Here is a 25,175-nt window from a genome sequence, read left to right on the forward strand (position 1 = left end):
TTATTTTTATTATTATTATTATGATTATTATTATTATTATTATTATTATCCGCCTTTTTGTTTGAGCTAACAAATGCAAAAGCATGCTTTGTTTGATAACAGGTAAATAATATAAATTAAGGGTCAGGTGCTGGTAATTATTTTGCAATTTTGTTATTTGACCTCCGCCATTGGACTTGGCTTACAATTGTGACAGATAGCGAGTCAACAAGGCACATGAAGTTATTTTACATCTCGTACTCTGAAACAAGGAACTAATCTCCAGCAATGAGACTGGAGATTGATTAAAAATTGTGCTTGTGGAGTGAGAAAGAAAAAAATCTGCTCTTACAGTGTGTGGTGTACTCAAGATATTGTACATAGAACGAGAAGTCTCCTGTCTTAAATCTAAGATTGACCTGACCAGAGTCAGTAAGATGCCACAGGACATAAAAACTGCTGGAAAACAAAAACAATTTAAAAAAAAAGTAGAAGTACAAGAAGAAATAGAAGAAGATAGTTTTTGTGGTATCTACGTTGCAGTTACAAATATGTTTCATTTCCATTGCCGTGAATGACTTTGGACTTAACAAAACATTTCATGTCACAACCCGCACAAAAGCATTTGCAATTGGAAATGTCAAAAAGGTTTAACAGGTTCCATTGTCAGCCCAGACCATTTTCTGTGCCGGTCTGGTTGGAGGAATAACTCCGAACGCTTCACACGGCACAGGATAATGGCTCATTTGAAAATCGGGCCTTTGACAACTTTGAACGCAAGGAAGGGTAAATGCTCAGATTTGGCCCAATTGTGGATAAATGTGTACCCCAGCTTGAGCTCAGTAGCGTTACATAAACTGCATATACTCTCCCAAATGAATGCTCTTGGTCGGCAAGCTCATCCCAGCACTTGGATACTCGGATTGTTGAAATGACTTGGGTAAAAACATCTTGCCCATTTGGACATTTTGGTCCTGATTATTTAGCGGTCGGTTGTGCTTGAATTTTGGTGAGCAGACCGTGGCGTTTTTCTTGTCTCGACGATAAGCACTTTGCATCCGTTCGCGTCAGCCGGGTCCATTTGAGAAAGAAACATGACGCTGATCGCCATGTGAAGATGTTTCACCTTTAATACTGTTTGCTTTTGTCTACTGTGTCTGCAGCGAGACCACACAAATGGATCCTTTGATCTGGGTCAACCTCAAGCCGCGCTGACTTGAGTACATATAGCGACGCCAACTGCAGCGTGTGTTTGTGTGTCACGTGAGAGTTTGAGGCGCTGCATGCATGAAAGTAGTGAGATAAAATAAAGCGAGGGAGTGCAGAAAAGCAAAAATTATATTTGCGTTCAATCACTACTTTTGATGATTATTTATTTTATTTTATTTTTTATCCAGGTAAACCAGCAGCACACTTTTCCTTCAAAGGGTTTCTTTGGACCAAGGTAGCAACTTCAAGATGGCAGACTGAATCAATCCAACCTTGATTCACATTTTACTCTCAGCGAGCACTTCTTTCTGCATACAGTGAACCCCCCCCCGCGATATTACGGTTCATAATTACGACCCCCGCTGGAACGCAGATTTTTAGCAATCATTTTTTGTAGGATTTTACATTACAGAGTTGAGAAGGGGAAGAGACAGAGAAGGCCCCAAACTAAAATTCAGGGATCGTTATTCCCACAAAACAGAGCGACTCTATGCTCTGCTTGTATGTGTTGCTGCTCCATGAGCAACGTCAAACAGTTTCATCTTGTTAAAAGTGTTTAATTTTATTTTGTTTTACGTATAGTTTTTAGTGAGAAGTGGGTGAGCGAGGATGTGAAAAAAGGTGGCAAGAAATACTTTTAAATGTTTTTTTTTGTTTTTTTTGTCCGTTTAAGCATCTTTCAATCCATTTTTATGTGTTAAAAGCAGTGGCGGGCCGTGCATTTCACACCGAGGCTTTCAGCGAAGTCCTTATTTAGTACGACAGGACACGTTCACACTTTAGGCCTGCGAGAAAGCTCACTGTCGCCAATTCGTGATCTGATTGGCTATCGCAGCTGTCTATCAACTCTAAGATCCCGTTCACTCACACGGCACAGACGCCTGCGCTGTTGATTGTGAAGGCGTATTATGAGCTAGCTGAATTCTAATTGGATAAAAACCTCATACCTAAAAATATAACACTGGGATATAATACGTCATGAATGTGAGGAATTAAAAAATATCAAGATTTCTTGAAGTCCTTGACTGCCCACCAGTGGTTAAAAGCATGTGGAAGGGGCAAAACCGTTGCGAGTGGGTCTGAAAGACATTCCCGCAATAAAAAGGGGTTCACTATAACGTGCGCATTTCGGTAGAAGTGGACGAGGGGAAAAATGGACATTCTTTGCGGTCACAGTCTGATGCGTCTTTCCGAACAAAGCACACCAATTGAAAAAAGTGAGCTTCACATGATTTCATATAAAAAAGTAGAAACACGGCAAAAAAGGTCATTGAAAAAGAAAAGTGAATGTTCTGCTCCTTCTCTGGATTTCCAGCGAAGAGATTAAGTCTTTGAAAAAGTCTAGCCTATCGGTTCCCTGGGTGTTTGGGTGGGTGGGGAGCAACAGGAAAGGGATGTGTTCGTACTTTACAATTGTGCATCAGCAGTCTAGACCTGCGTGGAATAGGAACGATGCAGCGTCGCATACCGCCCGGCTGAATGTGCGGCGCAGCGAGGAGAATGCTGTTCCGGCTGGTCTAGACTTCGCTGGAAATGGAGCGAGACAGTATGAGGACATCGGGTTTGACGGGGAACCGATAGGGCTGATGGTCATGTGATCTCGGTGAACGGAGATCCCCGCGGAGTCTGCAGGGGAAAGAGAGGAGTGAGAAAGAGGAGAGGGTGGGGGGGAGACGGAGGAGAGAGGAAAGCCAAGAGAAGGATAATCAAGAGAGATGCACATGGATGCTGAGGTGAGAGAGAGGATGTCTTTGGGGCTGGTGGCAATTTTACATGTAGCTACAAAACAGAAATGTGAGAACAAAAGAAGGGGATCGTGATGCAAGAGTGGAAAAGACTTAAAATTGGTTAGAATGGTTGAACGTAGGTGTTGTAGAGTGGGGGGGGGGAGCAAAGTGCCGGATGCTGGTGGAGAGTGAGGGACAAAGGGAGCAGATTGAGAGGAAAGAGACAAGGTGGGAGACAGAGGAAAATAGGCAATCAGGTATGGGTTAGAACAGGTGACAGACCACAAAGGACGCCAGGCATTTTCCAAACACAGTGGCTATATTTATGTCACGGGGAAGGAGGTCTGAAGGCTATTTTTAGAGCGGTTATGCCTTGTGCAGTGTGAGAACAGAGAAGCTGTTTAAAAACCAGTTTTATTTACTTCAAAAATTATTTGCATATCTTTCAAAGAAAAATTCAAATATATTAGCTGTCATTTCATATCTGGTGATTTTACATTAAATCAAAGATATTATTCAAGTAAATACCTGTCAAAAGCATCACAAAAATATTAGTAGAAAAAATGTGATTAATTGTAATTATGGAATTTTTCACGATTCATTTGTTAAAAAATTGTTAAAATATATTTAAAAAAATAAAAATAAAAAAAAAATAAAAAATAAAAAAAAATATATATATATATATATATATATATATAACACACAGTGTGCAAAACTGCCCAAAAAATGCCTTCAGATTATAGTATAAGCATATAAATATAGCCAAACGACGTGGCGCCACCCCAACGTGAACTTGCTTTGTAAATCACGGCATTGTGAAGCAACTGCTTTTCAATTTATCACAATGCTGCTGAATTACACCACAAAGGCTTGTAGGGCAAACTCCTGACTTGCAACAAACTCATAAGTGACTTTCTGCATGTTAAACACCATAGAGTGAGTGGAAAAAGTCCTTTCCGAACAAACACACAATAGAATTTGTTCCATTCTCTTGTTGAAATGTAACTACAGCTCATTTCACGCCAGAAGAACAAATCCCAGCTGTTCTCTTATCAGCCGACTGCACAACGTGCATGTGCAGAGAGTTAAAGGATTCGCCTCGTTTTTTTTTTTTGTTTGTTTTTGAGTGCAGTAGGGGACTTGATGCATGCATGTGTGTTGGGGGGAAAAAAACGGAGGACAGCAGATTTTGGTATAAGACAAGAAGTGTTTATCACAGATGGTCTTTGGTGTGAGCAAACATGCCCTTACCTGAGGGCCACTTAACTTTTCTAGTGGACTCTCCACACAGGGCAGCGTCACCATGGGCATACCTAGCGTTGACTCAGGACACTGGGGGAGTTGGGCAGAAGGCCTGCGCTGTATCTGCTGGAAGTTGTTAATCACACAAGTCACCTGGAGGAAGAGTTAGAGAAATGCTCAAAGTTGAACAAATTCAGATCGCGCTCTAGATCAAGATTTCTATGGCTGGCAACGGAACTCTCAGGGGGGATTTCTGGGTTTGCCTTCATAACTATTTCCGTCACAGCTTACAACGTTCTCATGAACAACAGACAACGAAGGGATCTAAAATGTGTATTTGAATGTGAATTCTTTCAAAAATCAAAACCCATACATCCCCGGAACTACTATACTGGAATTTTCTCTTCTTACCAGAAAGACAGCAATAGCGCCGCCAGTGAAGAATCCCGCCAGGACGTCACCCCAGTGGTTGCGATATTCAGCCACCCTGACCACGCCTACGATCATTGCCAGACACAGCAAGGTGAAGCTGACGGTGGGCTTTGTCAGACGCGTACCTTTGGTCTTGAACACCAGCGTCACATACATCTGAAGAAAGGCATGTGAGAGAGCACACAAAGTGGGGAACAACAAAGCCAAGGATACCCGTGAGCAGAAACCAGCCAGCTGCATTTGATAAAAGAGCAGGATTCCCTCCTCCCATCTTTTATTTTGCTTTCTAGCCAAGATATATGACTGACTTACATCTTAGTGAAAGGGTCAACCGGAACGCATAATCTCTAATCAAAGTGATCAAATTGATAGCATGGGTCTTACATCACCGCTAGAATACATCAACCTACCACAGTGTACACTGCAGAGTAGACGCTGAGCGCTGCATCCTTGGATGGGAAGGATTTACGTGCAGACATGACAATGAGAGGGTTGCCGGTGCAGGCCCGGCGCTCGGTGATGTATTGCGTGTGGTACTGGCAGCCCAGGACTGTGTAGTTTGGTCGGCATGCTGAGAGGAAGTGAGGAGTCTGGTTTCCTGTCACCACCTGCCCGGCATTGGCGAAGATGGTTGTGGTAAATAGACCAAAGGCGTAGACACCTGGATTGGAATCAATAGGGATTGGGAGAATGGATGGGAGAAATTAGACAAGAGCTGTTTAATGCTGCCCATTCTCTGTAACAATGAGCAGCGACAACACAGAAATACCACAAAAAAACATTTAATTCCATTCATTCTCCTCCCCATAATTTCCAATGACCGGTACGCTCAGAATTAATGCAATCATTAATCCAATGCGGTTTGTCATAATTTTCAATTTTTAAAGGTTTGTCTACCTCCAATTTTGATTTAGATGTGTTTTTCCAATTTCATTACCACATGTGTGTTGTGGGCATTTGAATCGAAATGAAAAGCATGCAGTGGAACTTTGGTTAAAAAAATGTAACTGAGGTAATGTTTTCATTGAAAAATCCATGGAAATTAAATTAATTTGTTAGAGTCCAAAATTTAAATTAACTTTACATGTTATTGGTGCATAGTCAAAAAATAAATGCAATACAATACAAAAGTAAATGAGGTAATTTTACTGAGAAAATTGAGTTCTTAAATCGAAACGTGTTCGGCACCATTGTATATCTAATGCGATTGCTGAAACTTGCAGTCACGTAGGCAACTATTAGATCCTTGCCATATTTTAAATTGAAACTCGTTTTACAGTGGATATACAAAGAGATAATTCAACAGAGATGCTATCCACTTGAGGTGAAAAATATCAGAATTGGGTTAAATCGAGCAGAAGAGATCGCAAAGCAAACACTCTCTTTGATAAAACAGGAGATAACAAGTCGTACCTCTCAAAATAGCATCGACACGTCATTATCAGTTTGGGTGTGAAATTGTAACTGAAGGTTTCACCTCAGAATTTACAGCTTTATATGCTAATTTCTCCATGCAGTTTATTATTAAACGACTTGTTTAGTAGACAAAGCTGAAAAACTTGAAAACGTCAATGGCGAGTGCTTTGTTATTGTGGTCTTTCCCCACCAATTTGTTTTTACATTATTCTCAATTCGGAAAACAACAAAGGGGAATTATTAAGCGTGAGGGATGTGGAATACAAAAACAGTGTTCACCTAAGAAGCGTATGATGCGTCTCAGTAGGGGGTTGAAGTAGCAGCAGTCTGCAGTGACAATAGTTTTCTCCTGAGTTCCCTCTGCCTTGGTGAAGAAAGCACAAAGTTCTCCAACAAGAATCTGTAGACACACACACACACACACACACACACACAAATATATTACAGAGCTGTCGGAAATTTGTGCATATTTGCCCGAGTCCCTTTTTTGGTTGATGCTCAAGTGAGGCATCAAGTGAAATAGTTTAGTAGCAGTCTGCCATTTTGATGTTATGTCGGCCTTTATATGGGACAGAAGCTTTTTACTCATTCTCAGGGCAACACTATATATATATACATTTTTTATTATTATTTTTTTTTATTATTGCTGCACCAACAAATATCATTTATCTTTTGAGTAGATATTATTGTCTTCACAGGGGCAAGGGAAGAATTATTCATAAAAAACCTGAACTATCATCTACTTCACATGGCTACACAGCTTGGGTTTGAAGACAGTGGCTATTTGTTTAAATGAATCCAATATTCGGTATAATAACAGTGTAATAACATTTATCCCCACGACTGAAGCACTGTAGTCAAGAGAACATGAGAACCTAGTAACAGAGAAAGAAAATGAGGGGCTGGGGATAAAAATGTTCAGGGCATTTCCGAGCAGGTCCAGCCAAATTCAATTAGGTAACAACCTCAAGAGGCCTTGCCATTGCAAGCCTTGCTTGTTCTTTCTACCATGAGTGAAACATAACCCTTGAGGGTGCTCCTTGGCAACCATCTCAAAAATATTACAAGCACAGAATTAAAGCTGAAGGGGGATTTGATCTGTTGAATCAAGTCAGAGCCATTAAGGGCAATGTCACATGCTGGATATCAACTGAAGGGGGTAATTTAAAGACAGCATAATGTCCACGGGGGATGCTCGGTCCACGGAGCGCTGTGCACACCAGAATGCGTATGCTAATCAAGGTACGGCGCTGTCACTTTTAGACAAACACTTTTGAGCGTATTGCCTCAGGCGTAGCTATAAAGTAGTGGGTGGTGAGCGTGATACGAAGCATGTACAAGTAGAAGTACCAATGCAGCTCTCATGCCTTCAATTCAGTCTTTTACTCTTGTCGGATGCTCAACATTAATTCATCGAATTTCTGCGATATCTGGCAACGGGTCACAGCTGCACCCAACTGTGATGTGAAGTCTTTCTTGCAACATGCAAATGTAGCAGCCGACAAATAATGTTCACAAGGTCACCTGTGTTCTATTAGCTCTTCAGAATTCCACACAAAAGTTGCTGAAAGTAGCGGGAGGAACTCAAGCCCAGACTGGTGAATATATTCCATCAGTCATTTCACATTTCATTTGATATCTAAACACTTTTGTCAGGTCTTGGCACCTGCGACCTGATCAACGGTTATGAACTCGTCTATTGAATAAAAGAAGTACATCACTCAGGAGGAAAGAAACAAGAAGTGCCGAAAGAAGTGGGAATGAAACAGATAGATGCTGCAATATGAATGATGAATTTGAGAAAAAAAAGAAATCTTTAATGAAGCAAAAACACATCCTTGTCAAACAAACTGCAAGGATACCAATTGTGGGATTCAGATTGATTTGTTGTGTTGTGTTTCTATGTTTCTAATCTTCAAGCACTCGTAGCAGTTAAAGTTATTGAGCTAGCTAATTTAGCTTTTCATGCTAATGCTATCTTATCAAATTTAAGTACATAGACTTAATTTACAGGTATTTATAATTTTACTTCCTCAGGTACTGGTATAAAATCATAATGTGAATTGTATTTCTAGACCATATGCTGGACTAGTGGGCCCTGAGTTCTTTCTTGTCCATGACAATGCTACGTCTCATGTGGCTAGAGTGTGCCAGGTGTTCCTGAATGATAGAAGCATTGATGTTATTGACTGGCCCATCTCTTATACAGTCCTGAATATAATAGAGCACCTCTGGGACATTATATGTTTTTGCATTAACTGCCTCAACATCGACGCAAAGAATGTCCAAGGGCTGAGTGGCGCATTGAGAAACCTGTAGAGACCATCCATCAGCTCATCTGTAGCATGCTAGACATTGCATGAAGCACATATAGGGACATGAAGCCATAATATAAAACAGCTTGAGGGAAATCACAGCAGTTGGACCCAGATTGTGAATATGGGTTTGAATACAATAGGTTCATGATTTGGGCTAGCATTGATGACTCTTGTTCAAATGTATATAATACAGGCGCTTGACGTTTTACTGCAGAGTTCCATTCCTTCCTGTTATCTGAACTTATACGAGTGGCGTGCAATCAGAATCACTGACAATAATAGGTTGTGTGTTGCCATGTTAATCTAATCAGTTCAGCAGGACCTTTAGAATGTTCAGTTCTGACTCAAGGCACGGACACACACATGTAATAATCGTGTTACTTTTTCACCTATCAGATTCTCACGCCTTCGTCTGGATTTGTCTGTCCTCCATTGTTGGAGCTTAATACAGTAGCCTTCTGTGTCTGTGTGTTATTGATTGGTAAAGCTAAAATGCGTAACACATTTGATTTAGTGTGGAGGATATGTGGGACATGAGAACAGGTCGGCCAAGACAATTTCTGGGTGGCTTGTTTCTAAAAAAAGGGTTATTTTGGAACTTCACGACCAGTAACAGCTAGCTAGCTCTGAGTACTCAAAACTAGCTAGCCCTGAGACGCAAAAGAAGATGGATTCTGTTACCTCTTCACTTGGTGGTAAAAGTTGGAGGACGCCTAAGAACAAAATCAAGTAGAAAGATAAAGAATTACATAACTGCATATATAAAGGGGATTTGTCACCAGGTAGATCTACCTGACATTGTTACAACATTTCCAAATTCCCTTTCTCCGTTGATGCTGCGTTTTTTTTGCCTCCTAGTTGATCTTTCAATCACTAACAGTCAAATATGGCATTGCCCCTCAGGTGTCAAGTGGACAATAGCTGCCAACAATGCCTGGAACATCCAGCAATCCTTGCCGAGAATACCATGGCCGTACTGGACCAATCTCCCTACGCACATGACCAAGTGCTGTGTGATTTCTTCTTCTGTCTCAAGCACTGGGGGATAGACATGTAGACAGACTTGTTCTAGAGGACATGGCAGAGAAGGTTGGGAAAGACCTGAAGGGAGATTACTTGGAAGGGAAAAACTTGTTTGGATGTGAGATATTTCAAGTCCTGGAACTTTTCTGACACACCTTGTACAATGGGTGTGCATATGTAGGTACAGGCAATATTTAAATGCGAGACGAGAGGTAAGCGAGGCAATGAAACATTAATACGGACATGATAAACTGTCTTCACATACATACAAATCTGGAGTTCTATTTGCACACACAATGGAGCTGGAAGGTTCTGCTCGATGTGTGTGAGTAATCGGATCATGATTTGTGTCAGTGGCTATTAGTCAGACGAGAGTGTGCAATCAAATGTGCCCTTTTTATGAATGTGACTATAAGAAGAGATGATTTATTGGGTGATTTACTGAGACGGATGAAAAGGACAAAGAATAATAATATAAATTCTGATATCAGGATGGAAAAACATCATTTTGTTAAATATGGAATGCAATGAAAAAATGTATTGCAGTCAATGGGCGAGCGTTCCAAACCCATGACTCATCTGCTCACCCATCCATTTTCTCTAAAATTCAGGGTCACTGCCTTGAGCCTATCCCAGATGACTCAGAGCGAGAAGCAGACGACGTCCTGGACTAATCGCCGGTCAATTCGAGGGCAGTTGTGTAAAGCGCATTGAGTGGGAATTGACCGGAATACATGAAAAATAGACATGTGAAAAAACAACCCCCCAATAGCAACATAATTCGAGGAGTATACCAAATTTTGAATATTTTTCTATCATGTAATGTACATTTTTTTCCATTTTGGGAGTAACAAAGAATAGCGTTTTTTTTAATGTATTTGTTTTTTTTAATCTGAAGGTAAAACTTGAAAATCAAATTCAACGTTAGTGAAACAATTCCTTCCCTTTAGCCTCAAACGTCAGACAGATAGATAGTATAGAAAGACAGGATTATTAATGATATCCCAATGAAGTAAAACCAAAGATCAAAGCAAGCACAAAAGAGAAAGATGCTGCAATATGGTATGTGATATGTAATAAAAACGCAATTATGCAAAATATTTGTACACATTTTTTGGAAAGTGGCAAATTTATTATACTTGACAATGCTATATAGTGGAAGTAATTAATACTAATTCAGGTGTTTTATGTAGAAATCCATTGTTTTTAGTTGTGAATAGATGCAAGATTTACTTTCACTAAATAATGAATGAATTGAAAACAAATGGCAAGAAGTCATTGTGGTTATTTTGCGGTCAACAATTTGACAACCAAGCAAGTGAAACAAAGAAAGCACAACTTGTTAGAAGTTGTTTCACTTCTGAAATAAGGACTAGATTAGCAACAGAAATGCAAGATCACACTTTCTGTCCGTCCAATCACACTGTTCACTGCCTAATCCATTGAGTTGATGCCGGGGCTGACTTGGTCCACCGGGAAATTGGTACACAGGATGAGGTTGGTCAGCTCAAATGAATAAATACGAAATAACGACTGATGGAGAAATTAGTTCAGAAATTTAAATGAGATGTTTGAATTTTGGAAGGACTTATTGCTGTGAGGATTTACCGAAGAGAGACAAAAGGCAGACCGTGATAAATGATCAGTTAAATGTGCAGAGGAGAGACAGCACCAGCAAAGTCACCTTAAAGGTTTTTCATTATAGAAACGTTTTTTGTCTCCCTTTATTTTCTACCTGGAACATCTTTTTTTGTTTTTTTTTTTAATCATAATTTACCCCCTTTTTAAAGCTGTTCTCTATGCACCTTGCATTCACAAACTGAGCAACATAGCTGGAGCAGAAGACAGAAATCCTCAACCCAACCCATTCACAACAATTGGTGCTGCCATCTCCCACCACAGAGCCCACCCTGCCATCTGTGTCTTTGATCTGAGATGATTGTGCTCGCATGCTCAAATATGAGGGAGGTCTGTGTTTTTGTGATGCAACATATGGACATTTGAAAATCCATCCATTCATCTTTTTTTCTTTACAGCTTAAAAACTGCGAAGTAGACGTGCTAAGTTACCACTCATCCATATTGAAGGCACAGAAAAAAAAGTATGAAATTGCTCCATGTTTTATTTGAAAGAAAATTCAAATTTAGGGTTGTTCACTATCAGGACAACAATCGTGAAATGACAATACAGTGTCATATTTTTCACACTATATTTTTATTTATATATATTTTTATTTATATATATATATATATATATATATATATATATATATATATATATATACATATATATTTATATATTTTATTTATATATATTTACATTTATTTTTATTTATACTTATATTTTTCACCCTATTCAAATTTAAGGTTGCTCACAATAAGGACAACAGTTGTGAAATGACAATACAGCACCATATTTTTCACACTATAAGGCGCACTTAAAATCCTTCTCAAAAATCAACAGTGCGCCTTATAAGTGGTTGCGCCTCATGAATCGATGTTGAATGGAAGTCGAATGAAGTTTTACCTATTTTCTGTACTGGTTTGATCCGTAGTGATCCTTTATTTCTGTGAATGCATCATTCATAAAAAGAATACTCATCGTCGATGTACTTTGCAGCTACAAAGCAAAATGATCACCTCCATCAAGCTTTGTTCTGTTTTTTTCTTGCCATTGAGCACGAGTGCGATGATGGATGGCAAAACTCATTTGCACCAGCCTGTGTCCATCGCAGAGAGTCCGTGCAGCGATTTACCTTGCTGCTGTAGAACACAATGAACTCCCTGTCAGCTCATGTGAGGAAGCACTACTACTGTGGCTGAAAGGGATGTGTAATGACCTCGACAGAGAGGAAGGAAAGCACCAACTGCTGGGGAGGCCTTGAAGGATCATTTCATGGGGTTTGTAAACGAGTCAACATCTGAATTCATATGCGAGAGGCAGCGTTTGTTCTTTTTAATCTGTAGGATGTGATTATTCTTTGTAGTAGACGTTCACGATATTTTATGCAAAATGGTGAACCAGCTACTGTTGGATATACAGCACTAGTATCCGTCTATTTTCTATCCCGGTTGACTTGTAGAACTTCAACATGAACTGTGTTTTATTTATTTAATTTCAGATTTATTTTTTATTTAATTTTTTTTAAAGTTTAATCTTTAATTAATTTAATTGATATATTTAATGATATTATTTGCAATACTGCACTGGAGATGGGAGCTCGCCAATCTCGTACATTGAGTACAATGACAATAAAGGGCATTTTGGTTCTGATTCTGAATTACTACTACAGCACTATTAATTCTGAAACTATACCCGATTTCCAAAAACGAGCATTGTAATAGTTCATATTTGTGTCATTACAATTTTTTTGTTCCCAAAGTGGCTATAAATCATACCGCTGGCTCATATAAGCGTGCACAGTCCAGTTTCAACAAAGTTACAAAAGTGTTCCCTTGCTCGCTAAAGTTTGAAAATGTATTTTTCTTTGAAATGAAAACCTGTCGTTTTTTTTCGGTACGGCGTACAATCTTGTATTGTGGGCCTTTTTGGTTGTGTCTGTTTCACATTTGAAGCTCCATGCTCACCGTCTTACTTGCAACTAAACAGTTACTCTCCTCGAAACACAGAGCACACGCTCTCCCACGAAATTGCTTTCCTTTGTGTATATTGTCTCTTTCCAATACGCACTAAGAGATTTTTCTTTTCTTCTTGCTGCAAGCCATGATAACTATGTACTGACTTCAGCTCTATTTTTTCTCTCGCGGAGTGTTCCTGAGTCAGCCTCCTTTTTGTAATGACATGCCTGCCCCTTCCCATTGTAGACAGGCGCACCAACACGCACGAGCAAATGTGCACGCATGTGCGAACACACACGCACACACACACCTGCTTGTCAGGGTTGAGGGGGAGGGTGTCACCTCCATGCCGTTCACCAATCTGCTCACTATATCTATCGTGCTGCAAATACCAGAAATAATTCATCAACACGTGGCCAAAACTCACCATAGAAACAAACGATACATGTTGACACCCTCACTGTCCATCAAAGCTCTTTTCTCCACTCTCATATTTTATTAAAATAAACACACCCACTTGCTGATTTGGCTTTTCTCACACACTCGTTATAAATAAGTCAAATTCTTACCGTGAGGGTGGGAATGGCAGTGACAAGCGAGTAGATGAGGACAGGGGGAATCTTGCTGGTGTTGTCTGGTCCAGGGTAGGGCTTGGAGAAGGTTTTGTCATAGCAGAAGAACCCCTGGATGTGCACGGGGAAGGTGTCCGTGAACTCGAAGTAGTAAGCCAGGAGAACCGTCCCGGCCATAATCACCAGCTGGAAATAGAACATTATCACTCTGTTAGGAAACGAGTGGAGAAGAGGAGAGCGGGAGGAGGGAGAGGCAGAGGAGGGGGAAGGGGGGGGGGCTGAAAGAGTCCGGTGCCAGCTCCCGTTTGCAATCACGGAGATGCATGGGAAAATATCAGACACGGAGTGAGATGTCAAGTGTTTGGATGCAGATTAAAGGCTGAGAAGAAAGAGAGCGAGAGAGCGCACATAAAAAAGATAAGGACATAAAAGTGATAGGAATTGTGATGCGGGAAGTCCCCCCCCCCCTCCTCAGGGTAGAAAAATGGGAACAAAATCAAACCAAAGAGAGTTCTTCATCATAGAACTGAAGAATGAAAGAGCAGATATCGTTTATTGTTGAGTGTGTATGTTACATGGACGGTGAAAATAGTGATGGGGAAAATGAAGCTTCAAATTTGCTTCATGAATCAGTTGTTGTATTTTTTGAGTCCTCTAGATGGCACTGCCGCCATATCTTTAAAATGGCGGACGGTTTAATTCCCTTTTGTCTCTCCTATGAGGTCAAGCCATGTGTTTGCAGGATGCTGTTCGAGTTATTATCTAAAAGAGCAGCTTTGTGTTTCATGGATGGAGGATTCAGAGCAGAGAGACAAGGAGACGCAGGGCTTTTTATCGTCATACACATGCTTTAAATTAAGAGGGCGACTATCCAGACGCGCTACATTGCACCTGGGCAGCATGACAGTGGTCATGACGTAAAAGGAGAAGCAAGAAGTAAGAGGTTCAAGGGGGGATCGTACAAAAAGTCAAGAGAAATGAGGAAGGGTCAGCTTTTTTTTTTATATTTTATATTTGTTATCTCTCCAAAAACAAAGGTTTGACTGTTATCTCCAAAGCCATTGTGTTGTCAGCCACAAGAAATGGTTCATGTGAAAATGAAGTACTGTTTGCCTGGGTCAGGATTTATTTATTTTTTTCTTTCTTTTTTACGGGCCTGCCAACAACCAGAAATCTGGGTTAGAAAAAAATAATTTGGAAGAACAATCAAAAGGGAACTTGTGGAAAATTAACCTTATGTGTTTATCTGGAACATTTTCTCGAGAGTTTTAGTTTCCACTGCAGAAAAAAACAATTAAGAGCTTTTGACCGATTTTGGCACATTCAAAGAGTCTAACTAACATGTACACTTACATTTAAATTCATTCTTTGATTTAAGAAATAATTTGTATCTGCAAAAATAAAAAAATAAAAACCCAACTAAAATATTATACATTTCTACTTTTAGAGCTTTCACACTTCCAGGTAATTGTGACCAGGCATTTTTAAGGTTAGGATTCTGCTATTGAAAAATTAGAAACACTTAAATTACTCCTGCGTGTGTGGGAGGAATACTAGTCCAGCTTTCTTTTACTCTACATTCCACAGACAGTTTTGATCTGGGACCTTGTATTATTTCATAGTGAGCCAGTGCCTTTGTATTCTACACTCCGACCCAAAAAAAAAAAAAAAAAAAAGAAATACACCCACTCACCAGAATATCAGTACATACACCAAACCTACCCACACATCATGCTCCCACTTTTATATTCCAAATCCGTTGCACTTCCTTTGTGTCTCTTCCTACTCCTTTATTAAAATCACAGTTATGTCACAACAAATCTCCTAAAAGGAAGATTCCCATCATAGAGATGTAGGCGACATTGCGTGAATAAGATACTGACAGGCGGTCAGTGCTAATTAGAGCTTCTCAGCAGGAGCTGGACCGTCTTATTGGCCTGCACTGAAGGCTGATTTGTCACTTCAAATACATGAAAGGCTCCCCGCTGACAGACGTTGAACAGACTGGGGAAATAAAATGATAACTCTATTCATGGGGCAAAGTCATCCAGGTAATTTTTGGATCCTCATTTCTGTGAATTCTCCCAGTCTACTGAATTCTTATGAATTCCATCCATATAAGATGTTTATACGTTTTGAAGACTAAATATGGGGAACAAGCATTTAGGGCAGAACTCGACAAAGGCTGCAATTAATTCCCCAGCAGGCGCTTTGTGGTCAATTCTAATCATTATATTCCTTTCGTTTTTATTTATGACCTCTGAACACATTTTTTACTGCCACCCCCCCCCAAAACAAGCAATAAATTATGAAAAATGACTCCATGGTACAATAACAACTACATTTTATTAGATTATACTAAAGATTTTTGTATTGTGTTCTTTCCAATGTGTTTCTTGGACTGAGTGTGTGTTTATTTGTGTTCATAGGAAAGTGAGGAGGAGGGGAAAAATGGAGAATTTGTGCCGTAAATGTGAGGACTGAAGAAGGACGTGAGGTCCAACGGGAATGGCAGAAACCAGATAATCGCTTTAATCGTCCTACAACCTAGCCCGCTTTCCCCATTTCAAAAGCACCTCTCCTATTTCTCTCATGTCATGTTCTGCAGGTTCATGCACACTAGCTTGCAATTATCTTTTAATGGATAATGCAGCAGAGTATCGCATATCTCCTGCTGGGAGACGGCGTTTTGTAGGCCGAGGTAATTAAAGCATTGCAATAGACTCATCTAATAGTGAGAAAATATGTTTGATTGATGTTTGCTCATTAACATTAATTGCATTGGACTGAAGTGGAACATCTTAATACAAATACCCCTAATTTGTAATTTGACCCAGATTTTTGGTAAAAAAAAAAAAAAACTTGCCCAAAGTAAGATCACTCACATTTAACGCAAGAGGCCAGTATCCTTTTACGATTTGTCACTTGCTAACAAAATTCAAAAGTGTGTTCAAGTAGTTTTATTGCTTTTATTTTAAAGTGGTTGAAAAATATGAAAAAGGGATATCACAATTCATGCATCTGCAACGCAATACACCCCTGCAATTCCCTTACTTTTAATTTTAGATCTCCTGCACAGATTCCAGTGAGCGAGCCTGTCATGCTTCCGCAATGACGACCGTGCGTCTCACCTACATTGAATTTAAAATGATGAGTGGAGCCGCTTCAATCGGATGGGAATCAAGTTAGCTGTGTTCACACCCACACCGGCGCAAAAGCACATTTTTTTACTGATCCATGAAAATACCAAAAGAAAGAAAACTCTACTCTATACACACAGTTAGTATGCATTTTGCACTAGACTTGCCCTGGGGAGAAAAATAGGGCACACAGTGTTTGACGTGATTGAAATCAAAATTTAAAATGGTGTCAAATGCAAATCAATAACAAAACAAAAACAGAGAGGGGTAAAAAAACAATCCATTCACTGTACATGTTGCGAATGAACAAATGAATGAATGTATGTGAGGGGATTACAACAGACAAATCTCTTGCAAGCCAAAATGTATTTATTAATTTATTAACCTAATTTTTCATATTTAACTATAACCTATCGATGAAGTGTTGATCACAACAAACCTCGCCTCGCTGTCTTCCTTAGATGACTTGTATATAGCGAGTGTGTAGACAGCGAATGAATTACCATTTATAAAAGTTCAAATTAATTCCAGACACAAATGTGACCCAGGCCAAATTGAAGTGTCATGGAATAACCTGCGTCCATTGTATAAATTCTATTCATTCATGCGTGAACATCCGCCATTACTAAAACATGATGAAAACTAACGTCCACGGCTTTTTCGGGTCTCTCTGTTTTCAAATCCAAGGTTCCCTCATCTGAGAAGCTGTTAACACGATCAGATTGTTCTATTGAATGCTCACAGTGTGTCTGTTAAGTTGGTATCCCAAGCGTGGAAAAGCCCTCGATGGAAGTGTTAGATTTTGTTGTTTTATTCCGACAAGATAAGGCGACTTCCTTTGTAAGATGAAAAATGTGCTGGTCTAGCTATGGCGATGAGCATGGCGACTTTGCATTTTGTTCATGTTCTACGGTGCATGAAATTGGTGAGAATAAATGTGCGGCCATGAGAAAATCACATGCACTCAAAGATAGATGGATAAAAAAAATATCAACACATTTACAAAAAATTCAAAAACATAACATTCGCATACTTTGGAAATCATCACGGGGGCCTCATAAGACTAATATAGTTAAACGTAACATTTTCAAAACTTCAGGTGATTAATGTGTTTTTTCATTAGCATTTCATTAACTTTCAGCGGGAAAAAGAAATAAAAACCAACATGATACAAATCAACAGAAAATTACAGATGCCATAATACACACAAACAAAAAAATTCTAATGAGGTGCTTTGACTCTTTATATATTTAGTTTCACTTTGCATCAAACTGCATTTGTTTTTCTCTTGAAAGCATCAAGTTCCAGCGATACACAAGTGAGTGTCTGCCATGTAGCAACAGTGACATCTAGTGGTGGAATTTATTTCCTGTCCTAAAAGCCCATGACATACATTTCAATCATGACCTATTTGTCAGTGAACCTTAAAAGTCAATATTTCCATTCATTTAAAATCCAAACACTCCCCAAAAAGTTTCTTTTGAGCTCAAGTGAGAAAAATAGCTGAAAATAGGACATTGAAGTATGATCTGGCAAATTGTCACGTTGTTTATACATGTCTATTCTAAACGCTATCATTAGCACTAAGCCAACATTTACGACCTAAATTCTGATACGGTTTATGTTGCGTGTGTGTATTCATTTATACTCAACAGTCGATAAAAACAAATTTGTCCAGGGCAATCGAAAGTGTTGGTCATATTACTTCAACTGTATTAGCGATGGGACTGTTTCTTAAACTAATAATATTTCAAATTTGCCTCAGAATGCCAGCTAACTGGCCCAAAATAACATTAGAATTTTCCATCCTCTGATTGTTTGGTCAAAGCAAGCCAAGTTTGATTTGTAAAACGTGCCTGTAAGTGATCTCGTCTTCATTTCTCTTCTCTTTGTAGTAATCTGCAGCTAAATCTTAAAATGCAAAAACGCTGAACTTTGTTTGTGTGTGATATATCTTTTTACTTGTCAACAAGCTGCTCTGAAACCGGAAGTAGGAGTGCTTCCTTTGAGCAAAGCAGGCAGACGGATCCAGAGGATAATGCCGAAAAGCCAGGTCCCTTTTCCAAAATAGACTTGATGAATAAAGGTCAGCAACAACCAAGATCAGAATTGGGTGGCCAATCTGGAAGCTAAAAAGTCAGGCATGACATGAAAGAGAGTCTGTCAAAACTGAAGTGCTCCAAACATGGGTGGATAACTCGCCTCAACTGGACGCCGCGGGATTGGGTGGTTGGCTTAACGAGCTGAAGCTTTGCCAACGAGCAGAGTGGAAAATTACACCATGCACAGAAGGACAGCCGGCAGAAAGGAGGGTGACAGACTGCCCCCCCCCCCCCCGTCTCAAGGGACATCCCAAAGATGAACTTGTTGGGTGAGTGGAGGGGTTGGAAGGAGGAAGATACTGTATAAGTGTGACTGATACCATCACTTCTAGCAAGTGGTCAGGTTAGTCAGGGTTGATATATTCGTAAGCGCCAGAAGTCCCTTCTACAGGTGGGTCCTCCTAATAACTGGAAGGCAGAGTGGAATTGCAAGTGGTAGACTGCTGCTGTGCAAGAGAGCTGTTCACGGGGGATACCGTTGGGAGTCAGCAATCCGTTCTGGATTTCGGATGTGGCAAGTCGCTACTTGGTACCCAAAATAGTTCCATCAGGTTCTGGAGACCTTTCCCACTGTTAGATTCTGCACAGAACTCTCGTAAACTATATATCAGCCGCTCTCTTTCATCTAATCTGACCTGAATTTCAATCAATTAGAGTCAATCAGTTAAAGTCTGGCGATGTGATTCCCAAGATGTCCATGCCAAACATTCACCCACGCTCAGGACGATGTTGGCAGACTTTTACAAAGGTTCTGTTCTTTTCCCCATGATTCTAATATTTTTTTTACAAACATATTCGTGTTGTTTGGCTCAGTTTTGCTGTAGGGTCACATTTTGGAAATTACCCGACGGTAGACAAAACCGTGGTTTAGGCCGTCTGTCTGTCGAAAGATGGAACGTAGCTCACTTTCCCATGCACTTTACGTTCTTATTTTAATATTATCAAAATTCGATAGAGCAGCCAAGACAATGTGTGGAGCTATTTCCCACATCAGTCAGCCAGCTCTACCTGCAGTCATCGTCAAGATTTGGGGAACTTCAAGGCATACATTCTTGAAAAATACCAATCACGTTCATAATTCATCTTCATCTAATATTACTTTGATTTTTGAACAAGTATTTGTTCTTTTCAAGCAGTCCAGATCTCCCATGATGACACGCTGACGATTAGCAAAGAATCAGGGAGAAATGTGGACGAGGACAAAAGCAAGATGGAGGCAACGAGCAGAACAAGCTGGCTGAGAGGGTCGCACTGATGGGAAAGGTTGTGACTGGTGATTAGGGCACAATGAATGAAAGGCTTCTCAAAGAAAAAGAACAGATAGGGAATGGGTCTATCTGATCCGTTTCTATGGTAACTGCTGATGAGGTGTGGGGAGGGGGCAAAAGAAAACTGCAGGTCATTTTGCCTTGGTTTGGATCTCTGCAACTGCCGTCTACCCAATAAACACAAAATAACACAAAAAAAAAAACAAATGGTCAACTCTTTTACTCTTTATATATATATATATATATATTAATAATTATGAAAAAAAATTTTTTATTTATTTATTTTATTTTTTATTTTTTTCATAATTCATTGAGCATTATAATGTTTACTCTTAAGACATAAAATTCGAACCTAAGTTAAGGTCTTAGCTTTCGGCCTGTTTCCCCCTTCAACGTCAATTTGGCCTGAGATGTCTCCATCTCACTAATAGCAGATAGAAATAGTCTTTAATATACTCTCCCCGAACACGCAGACACACACACGCAGGCACTCATACATAGGCAAGGGAATTGACTCAGACCTGAGGGCTTAGAGATTATGAGTGGGAGGCACATGGCAGAGTGGTCTAATAGAGAGCGTTCAGAGTGTTTTAGCGCCAGGGGGACCAGTTTTTCCTGTGCTCACAAGGGTGCGGTAGATCAGTCTTGCTACTGCGTCTCGGTTCCTCCCTTGAGAGAGGAGGTTTTCAGGTAAAGGCCAGTTTGAATGCAACCACTCGTTTCATGCAACGACACAAATTCAGGGATGGAATTCTAAATGTTAGCAGACCTTTTTTGTATCACAAGTCTACAGTATTTATTCATGTTACAAAGCAGCTTTTCTCTCCAAAAAATATATTGCCTCATTGTTGGTGTGATTTATTTCTAGGACCATGTTTATATCCATGCCCAAATTTATGTGCTGTTTTTTAACAGACATTTATTTCTCTTTGGCTGTTACTATTTATCAAATACTGAGCATGTCTGACATATACAATTAATGCTTATTCAGTTATTTTTGTGCAACAGGTAACCTTATTCTGATGATGACAAAAATCTACAATTTTGAATTTTAGATGGTTTTCGTTAACGGAAATGTTTCGTGAGCTGACACTTTTTACGAATAAGGCCGGAGGGTCAAGGCCGGGACGATACGGAGATTGTGGCCACATGGTGGGGGACTGACCGGCAATAAAGTGGCCAGGTATGAAAACAACCAATGGAGACCAATAGTTGTGTTTTCTACAATTTTTCATTTATAACGGGGCCAACTATTTGACAGGGGTCCGAAATAGGGGTCGACTGGTTACAAAGGTCAAGGGTTCAAATCCGGGTTCCAGCTTTCCTGTGCTGAGCTTGCATGTTCTCCCTGTACCTGCATGCTTTTGATCTTGCTACTTTGGTTTCCTCTCACATTCCAAAATAACATAGATGGAAGGCTCTGATTCGAACTCTTGACCTCAATACTGTGCAAATCAGTCAGAAAGCATCCCGGCCAGAGTGAAGTCATTTTAGAACCAAGGTTTTACCTCCCTTACAGTTTATTTTCATCTCAAACACAATACAATAGGTTTGATAATGTACAAAATGTGAAATATGTTCTCCCCTAGTTAGGGTCGAGGTATCAGCGGTTTTGTCAAATGACAGCACTAGCAATCTTATAGAGGTATGTGATCAAATAACACTAGCAATTCCATATTTTGAAAAAAAAAAAAAAAAACTTTCTATTCAATAATTTCTTACCTCTACAAACAGGAAACAGGGCACAATGGAGCTGCTGCTCTTCACACTTGGCTTCTTCTCCAGTGCCATGCCACCGCGTGTTTGTTTCAGCTTCCCGTGTCTCAGCTCTCAACCTCCTCGTCTGGAAGTAAAGAACATGACGCAGAGTCTGTGAGGTTAATTGCAAACCAATGACGGATCTAATACTAATATTGAGCAGGGTTCGACGAGAATATGGCCCGGGGTCACAACGCTGACCCGGCCAGGCCAGTATAAATTTAAAAAATACTTTCCTTTGCTAATGCCGTCAATGAATCATAATTTGAATTACTCAACAGTAGAATATTTCATGTTTTTAGCTCACTGAAATGTCTTTTTAAAAATGTATCTCGCTCTTTTCAATGTTTATACATGAAGTCAGTCTCCAGTAGAGGTGAGCGGTTATGTGCAGAAGAACTTTTTTTCTTTTGAACGCTATCCTTTCACGAGTGGAAAGAAAGGCCTGAGGGATGAATAAAGCATGACGCCAAGCTTTCAGGAGTCTTTAGAACAATGTTACGTGCAACGCAAGACTGCTTTTAGGAGAGATCATTTGGAATGGGTGTGTCTGTGTGTAGCTTGTGTGCGTGTGTATTTTGAGAAATCAGAAACTCAACAAAAAAAAAAATCACAATTATTTTATTTCCATCACTTCACTTTCATCATCACACTAACAACTTAATCTCCAAGCGATAAACAAGAGAATGTGATCGGAGGGGCCTGTTTAATTCATATTCGTATATTTATTTTTTTTATTGTTGTATGGTGTCGAATGAAATGTTAGATTTCCTCCTCCTCTTGCCGTGGGAGGCGACACAAAGAACATTGCTTTTGCAATTTGGGCCAAAGTACAGGGATGTGTTGGTGGCAGCAATTGTGTTTTGGGAAAGACTCCTTGGGTGGCCCAAAAAGAGTGGGAAGCTTTGATGGTCTAAAAAAAAAAAAAAAAAATGTACTCAGTCGTGGGACACCTTGCCAGGGATGATCTAATCTAAATAATAATAGCTTTTTACATTTCCTGGTGGATTTCTGGGCTGCCCCACACGTCCTGTGGTAGAATTTTCCTTTCAACAAATCTAAGTTTTGTTTTGCCTGTAAGTTATGATTTCACACTAGGTCAAGGGGGTTGTACTCTGGAAATTACCATGTGCCTGTATTTCAGTTTTATGGATTAAAAAAATATATTAAAAAAATAAAAATCCTTTTTTTTTTTTTTTTAAGTTGACGTGCCTTAAAGATTTTCAGGTAACGAGCAGACTTCATGATTCTGTCAATCACAACAAATCATCCAGTTCCTAAAGTACCGTAGACCTGTTCTATTTTGATGATGATTTCTTGATGGAACAGGTCTGGAGATAATCAAGCTCACGTGGGATCGGTGAAAATGAACTGAAAAATGTGATTAGACGCAAGACAATCCCCATTCAAAAACTGCATTCGTTGTCTGAACTTTTTTTGTTTGATGATCTTAACTTTGATAAGGGAAAAAAAAAGAAAAAAAAATATATATATTTATATATATATATATAATTTCTTTATTTATTTTTTTAAATTTTATTTTATTTTATTTTTTTATATTTTGGGACATGGGCATTGAGAAAATGCAAGTTATCTGATCATATATGCTTTAATTGTATTTATCTGTCCAAGTCAAAAATTGCTGAAGGACTCCGAACACAGACTTTGTCAACCTGAGCACATTTAGAAAAAGTGGTCCAGATGGCTTTAATCTGACAATAGCAGACAAAGTGAAAGGGAAGACTAGTAATCTGATTGCCGGTGTATCAATCAGAGGAAATCCAACTAACCTGTCAACTGAGACAAAGTTGCTGGACACAACTAGAAAAGAGAGAGCTATTATTACAAAAGAAAATGAAAAAAAAAAACTAAAATTATGTTTTGAATGGAGCAACGCGAGCCTCAAAGGGGACAGTTGATTCAAGTCCACATTGTGGAGGGCAGGAGTCAGACATTAGTCTCCCACACTGCTCCAAAGCATGGCGATGAGGGCAACCATATGCCCTCTCTTCCGGCTCTGCAGTCCCATCACCATGCCCCAGGACACCTACGTACGTTCCAAAGTAAGGAATTTGAGCAAATTCTTCCCTGTCACACGCATAAATTTAGCACAACACAATTCATGTTTGCTTTTCTCGCTATTTCAACCTCACCATTCAATTCCCATCACATTTTAATCCTAAATCGTCAAATCGAGCTACAGTAACACGAGAGGATGTGCAGTGATGCGGCATTAAAGTGCCAACAGTCTGTCAGTCAGTCATTCTTCTGTTTCAATGCATGTCAAACCAAGCAATGCCACAACCTAAATATTCCAAAGAGTGGACGGGAGCATGTGAGCAAGAGCTCTTTATATTTTAAGTGCATTTCTTTAAAATCACTTTTCACCATGAGATCTAATATAAAAATAAAATTGCTTTTGTAAACACGGTCAGAAATGTTTTAAACTATGTTTTTTTTGTGGATGTAGTTAGTGGTATCCAACTGCACTGCATCATGTTTAACATTTCGGGTCACATGATGATTCACATGACACATGATACATCTTGCCTGCTGGATCTCAGACTGTGCAAGAGCTGAAAATATTGTTGACAGTCTTGTGTACGCACGCACATGCACACAGCAATCACAAGCAATGCAGCTAAAGTGAGCAAGCAAATCCTCACCTTTATACCACTCAAAGAAAAGTGGAATACTCTAATAGGATTAACACAGCTGGGCATTGTTTTTTAGTACCGCTGCAAAATGCTGGATAGCACCGAGACACTCCTCCCAGCACATCCTACACACCCACAAGCACACACACTCAAGAATCATAGCAAGCAAACGCTCTCGTTACTCACTTAAAGCGTTTAATATGCAAAATAGTGCCCATGCAGATTCGGCTTCTCCAGCACCAGAGGCGTAATGGCTGTTAAGATCTCCCTCTCATGATAGAGGGAATCCTGTCATCCATCCATGCGTTCATCCCCCCCCCCCCCATCCTCCCTCCTCTTTCCCTACTCACCTCAGGTACCTCGTCGCTGGGCTGACGGTTGCCGTGGCACCGGATTCCTATGCGGTGACCATGTCGGATCAGATGTCGATGATGTCAAAGCGCCGTGACAAATCTCTCTCCTCGTCCACCGCTCCCCTCAGACAGCCAGATGAAGAGAAGGAGGCGTGACGGGAGCCTCCAAAACCTTGCACGTTCACACTCACACCATCCAAACACTCGCCATCCTTTTAATAAGCTCGTCCCGAACACCGGAGGTGACTAATGACTTTAGTGGTTGAAATAATCTCCTGTGCAAGACTTGGTCTGACGCAGCTGTGGAGCACATAGAGATGGCGCGAGAAGCAAAGCATGTCGATGAAGGAGTAAGAGTGCAGATGCATGTGTGTGAAACGGCGAGAGAGAGGGAGAGTGAG

At 39.9% G+C, this 25,175-nt stretch overlaps 1 protein-coding gene across 5 annotated transcripts; it reads right to left on the reverse strand.

The window, feature by feature from the left end:
- On the reverse strand, nucleotides 1-25,175 carry plppr2a (phospholipid phosphatase related 2a). Of its 5 annotated transcripts, none has more exons than XM_088317623.1 (8): nucleotides 24,772-25,175; nucleotides 21,729-21,849; nucleotides 13,494-13,682; nucleotides 6,285-6,405; nucleotides 5,000-5,250; nucleotides 4,569-4,745; nucleotides 4,183-4,310; nucleotides 1-2,814 (listed from the first exon to the last, which is right to left on the reverse strand). In XM_088317623.1, exons 2-8 carry the CDS (start codon nucleotides 21,795-21,797, stop codon nucleotides 2,706-2,708), a joined length of 1,044 nt encoding a protein of 347 aa, XP_088173749.1. In that variant the 5' UTR covers nucleotides 21,798-21,849; nucleotides 24,772-25,175; the 3' UTR covers nucleotides 1-2,705. The 5 variants fall into 5 exon arrangements, with proteins under 5 accessions (XP_088173749.1, XP_088173751.1, XP_088173750.1 ...); XM_088317625.1 differs by having other exon boundaries at nucleotides 4,167-4,310; nucleotides 24,772-25,174; XM_088317624.1 differs by having other exon boundaries at nucleotides 1-3,093; nucleotides 4,167-4,310; nucleotides 24,772-25,174.

This window comes from Idiotropiscis lumnitzeri, chromosome 15 (assembly GCF_059441095.1).
Source record: "Idiotropiscis lumnitzeri isolate Australia: NSW breed Sydney's pygmy pipehorse chromosome 15, RoL_Ilum_1.0, whole genome shotgun sequence".
Taxonomy (NCBI): domain Eukaryota; kingdom Metazoa; phylum Chordata; class Actinopteri; order Syngnathiformes; family Syngnathidae; genus Idiotropiscis; species Idiotropiscis lumnitzeri.

Excerpts from the sequence above, each read along its gene's own strand:
- plppr2a (XM_088317621.1), bottom strand. The coding sequence starts at position 21,797 with ATGGCACTGGAGAAGAAGCCAAGTGTGAAGAGCAGCAGCTCCATTGTG. Across the intron at positions 6,406-13,493 it reads CTGCCATTCCCACCCTCACG|ATTCTTGTTGGAGAACTTTG; the intron begins GTAAGAATTTGA and ends GTGTGTCTACAG. Across the intron at positions 4,746-4,999 it reads ACTCTGCAGTGTACACTGTG|ATGTATGTGACGCTGGTGTT; the intron begins GTAGGTTGATGT and ends GCCTTTCTTCAG.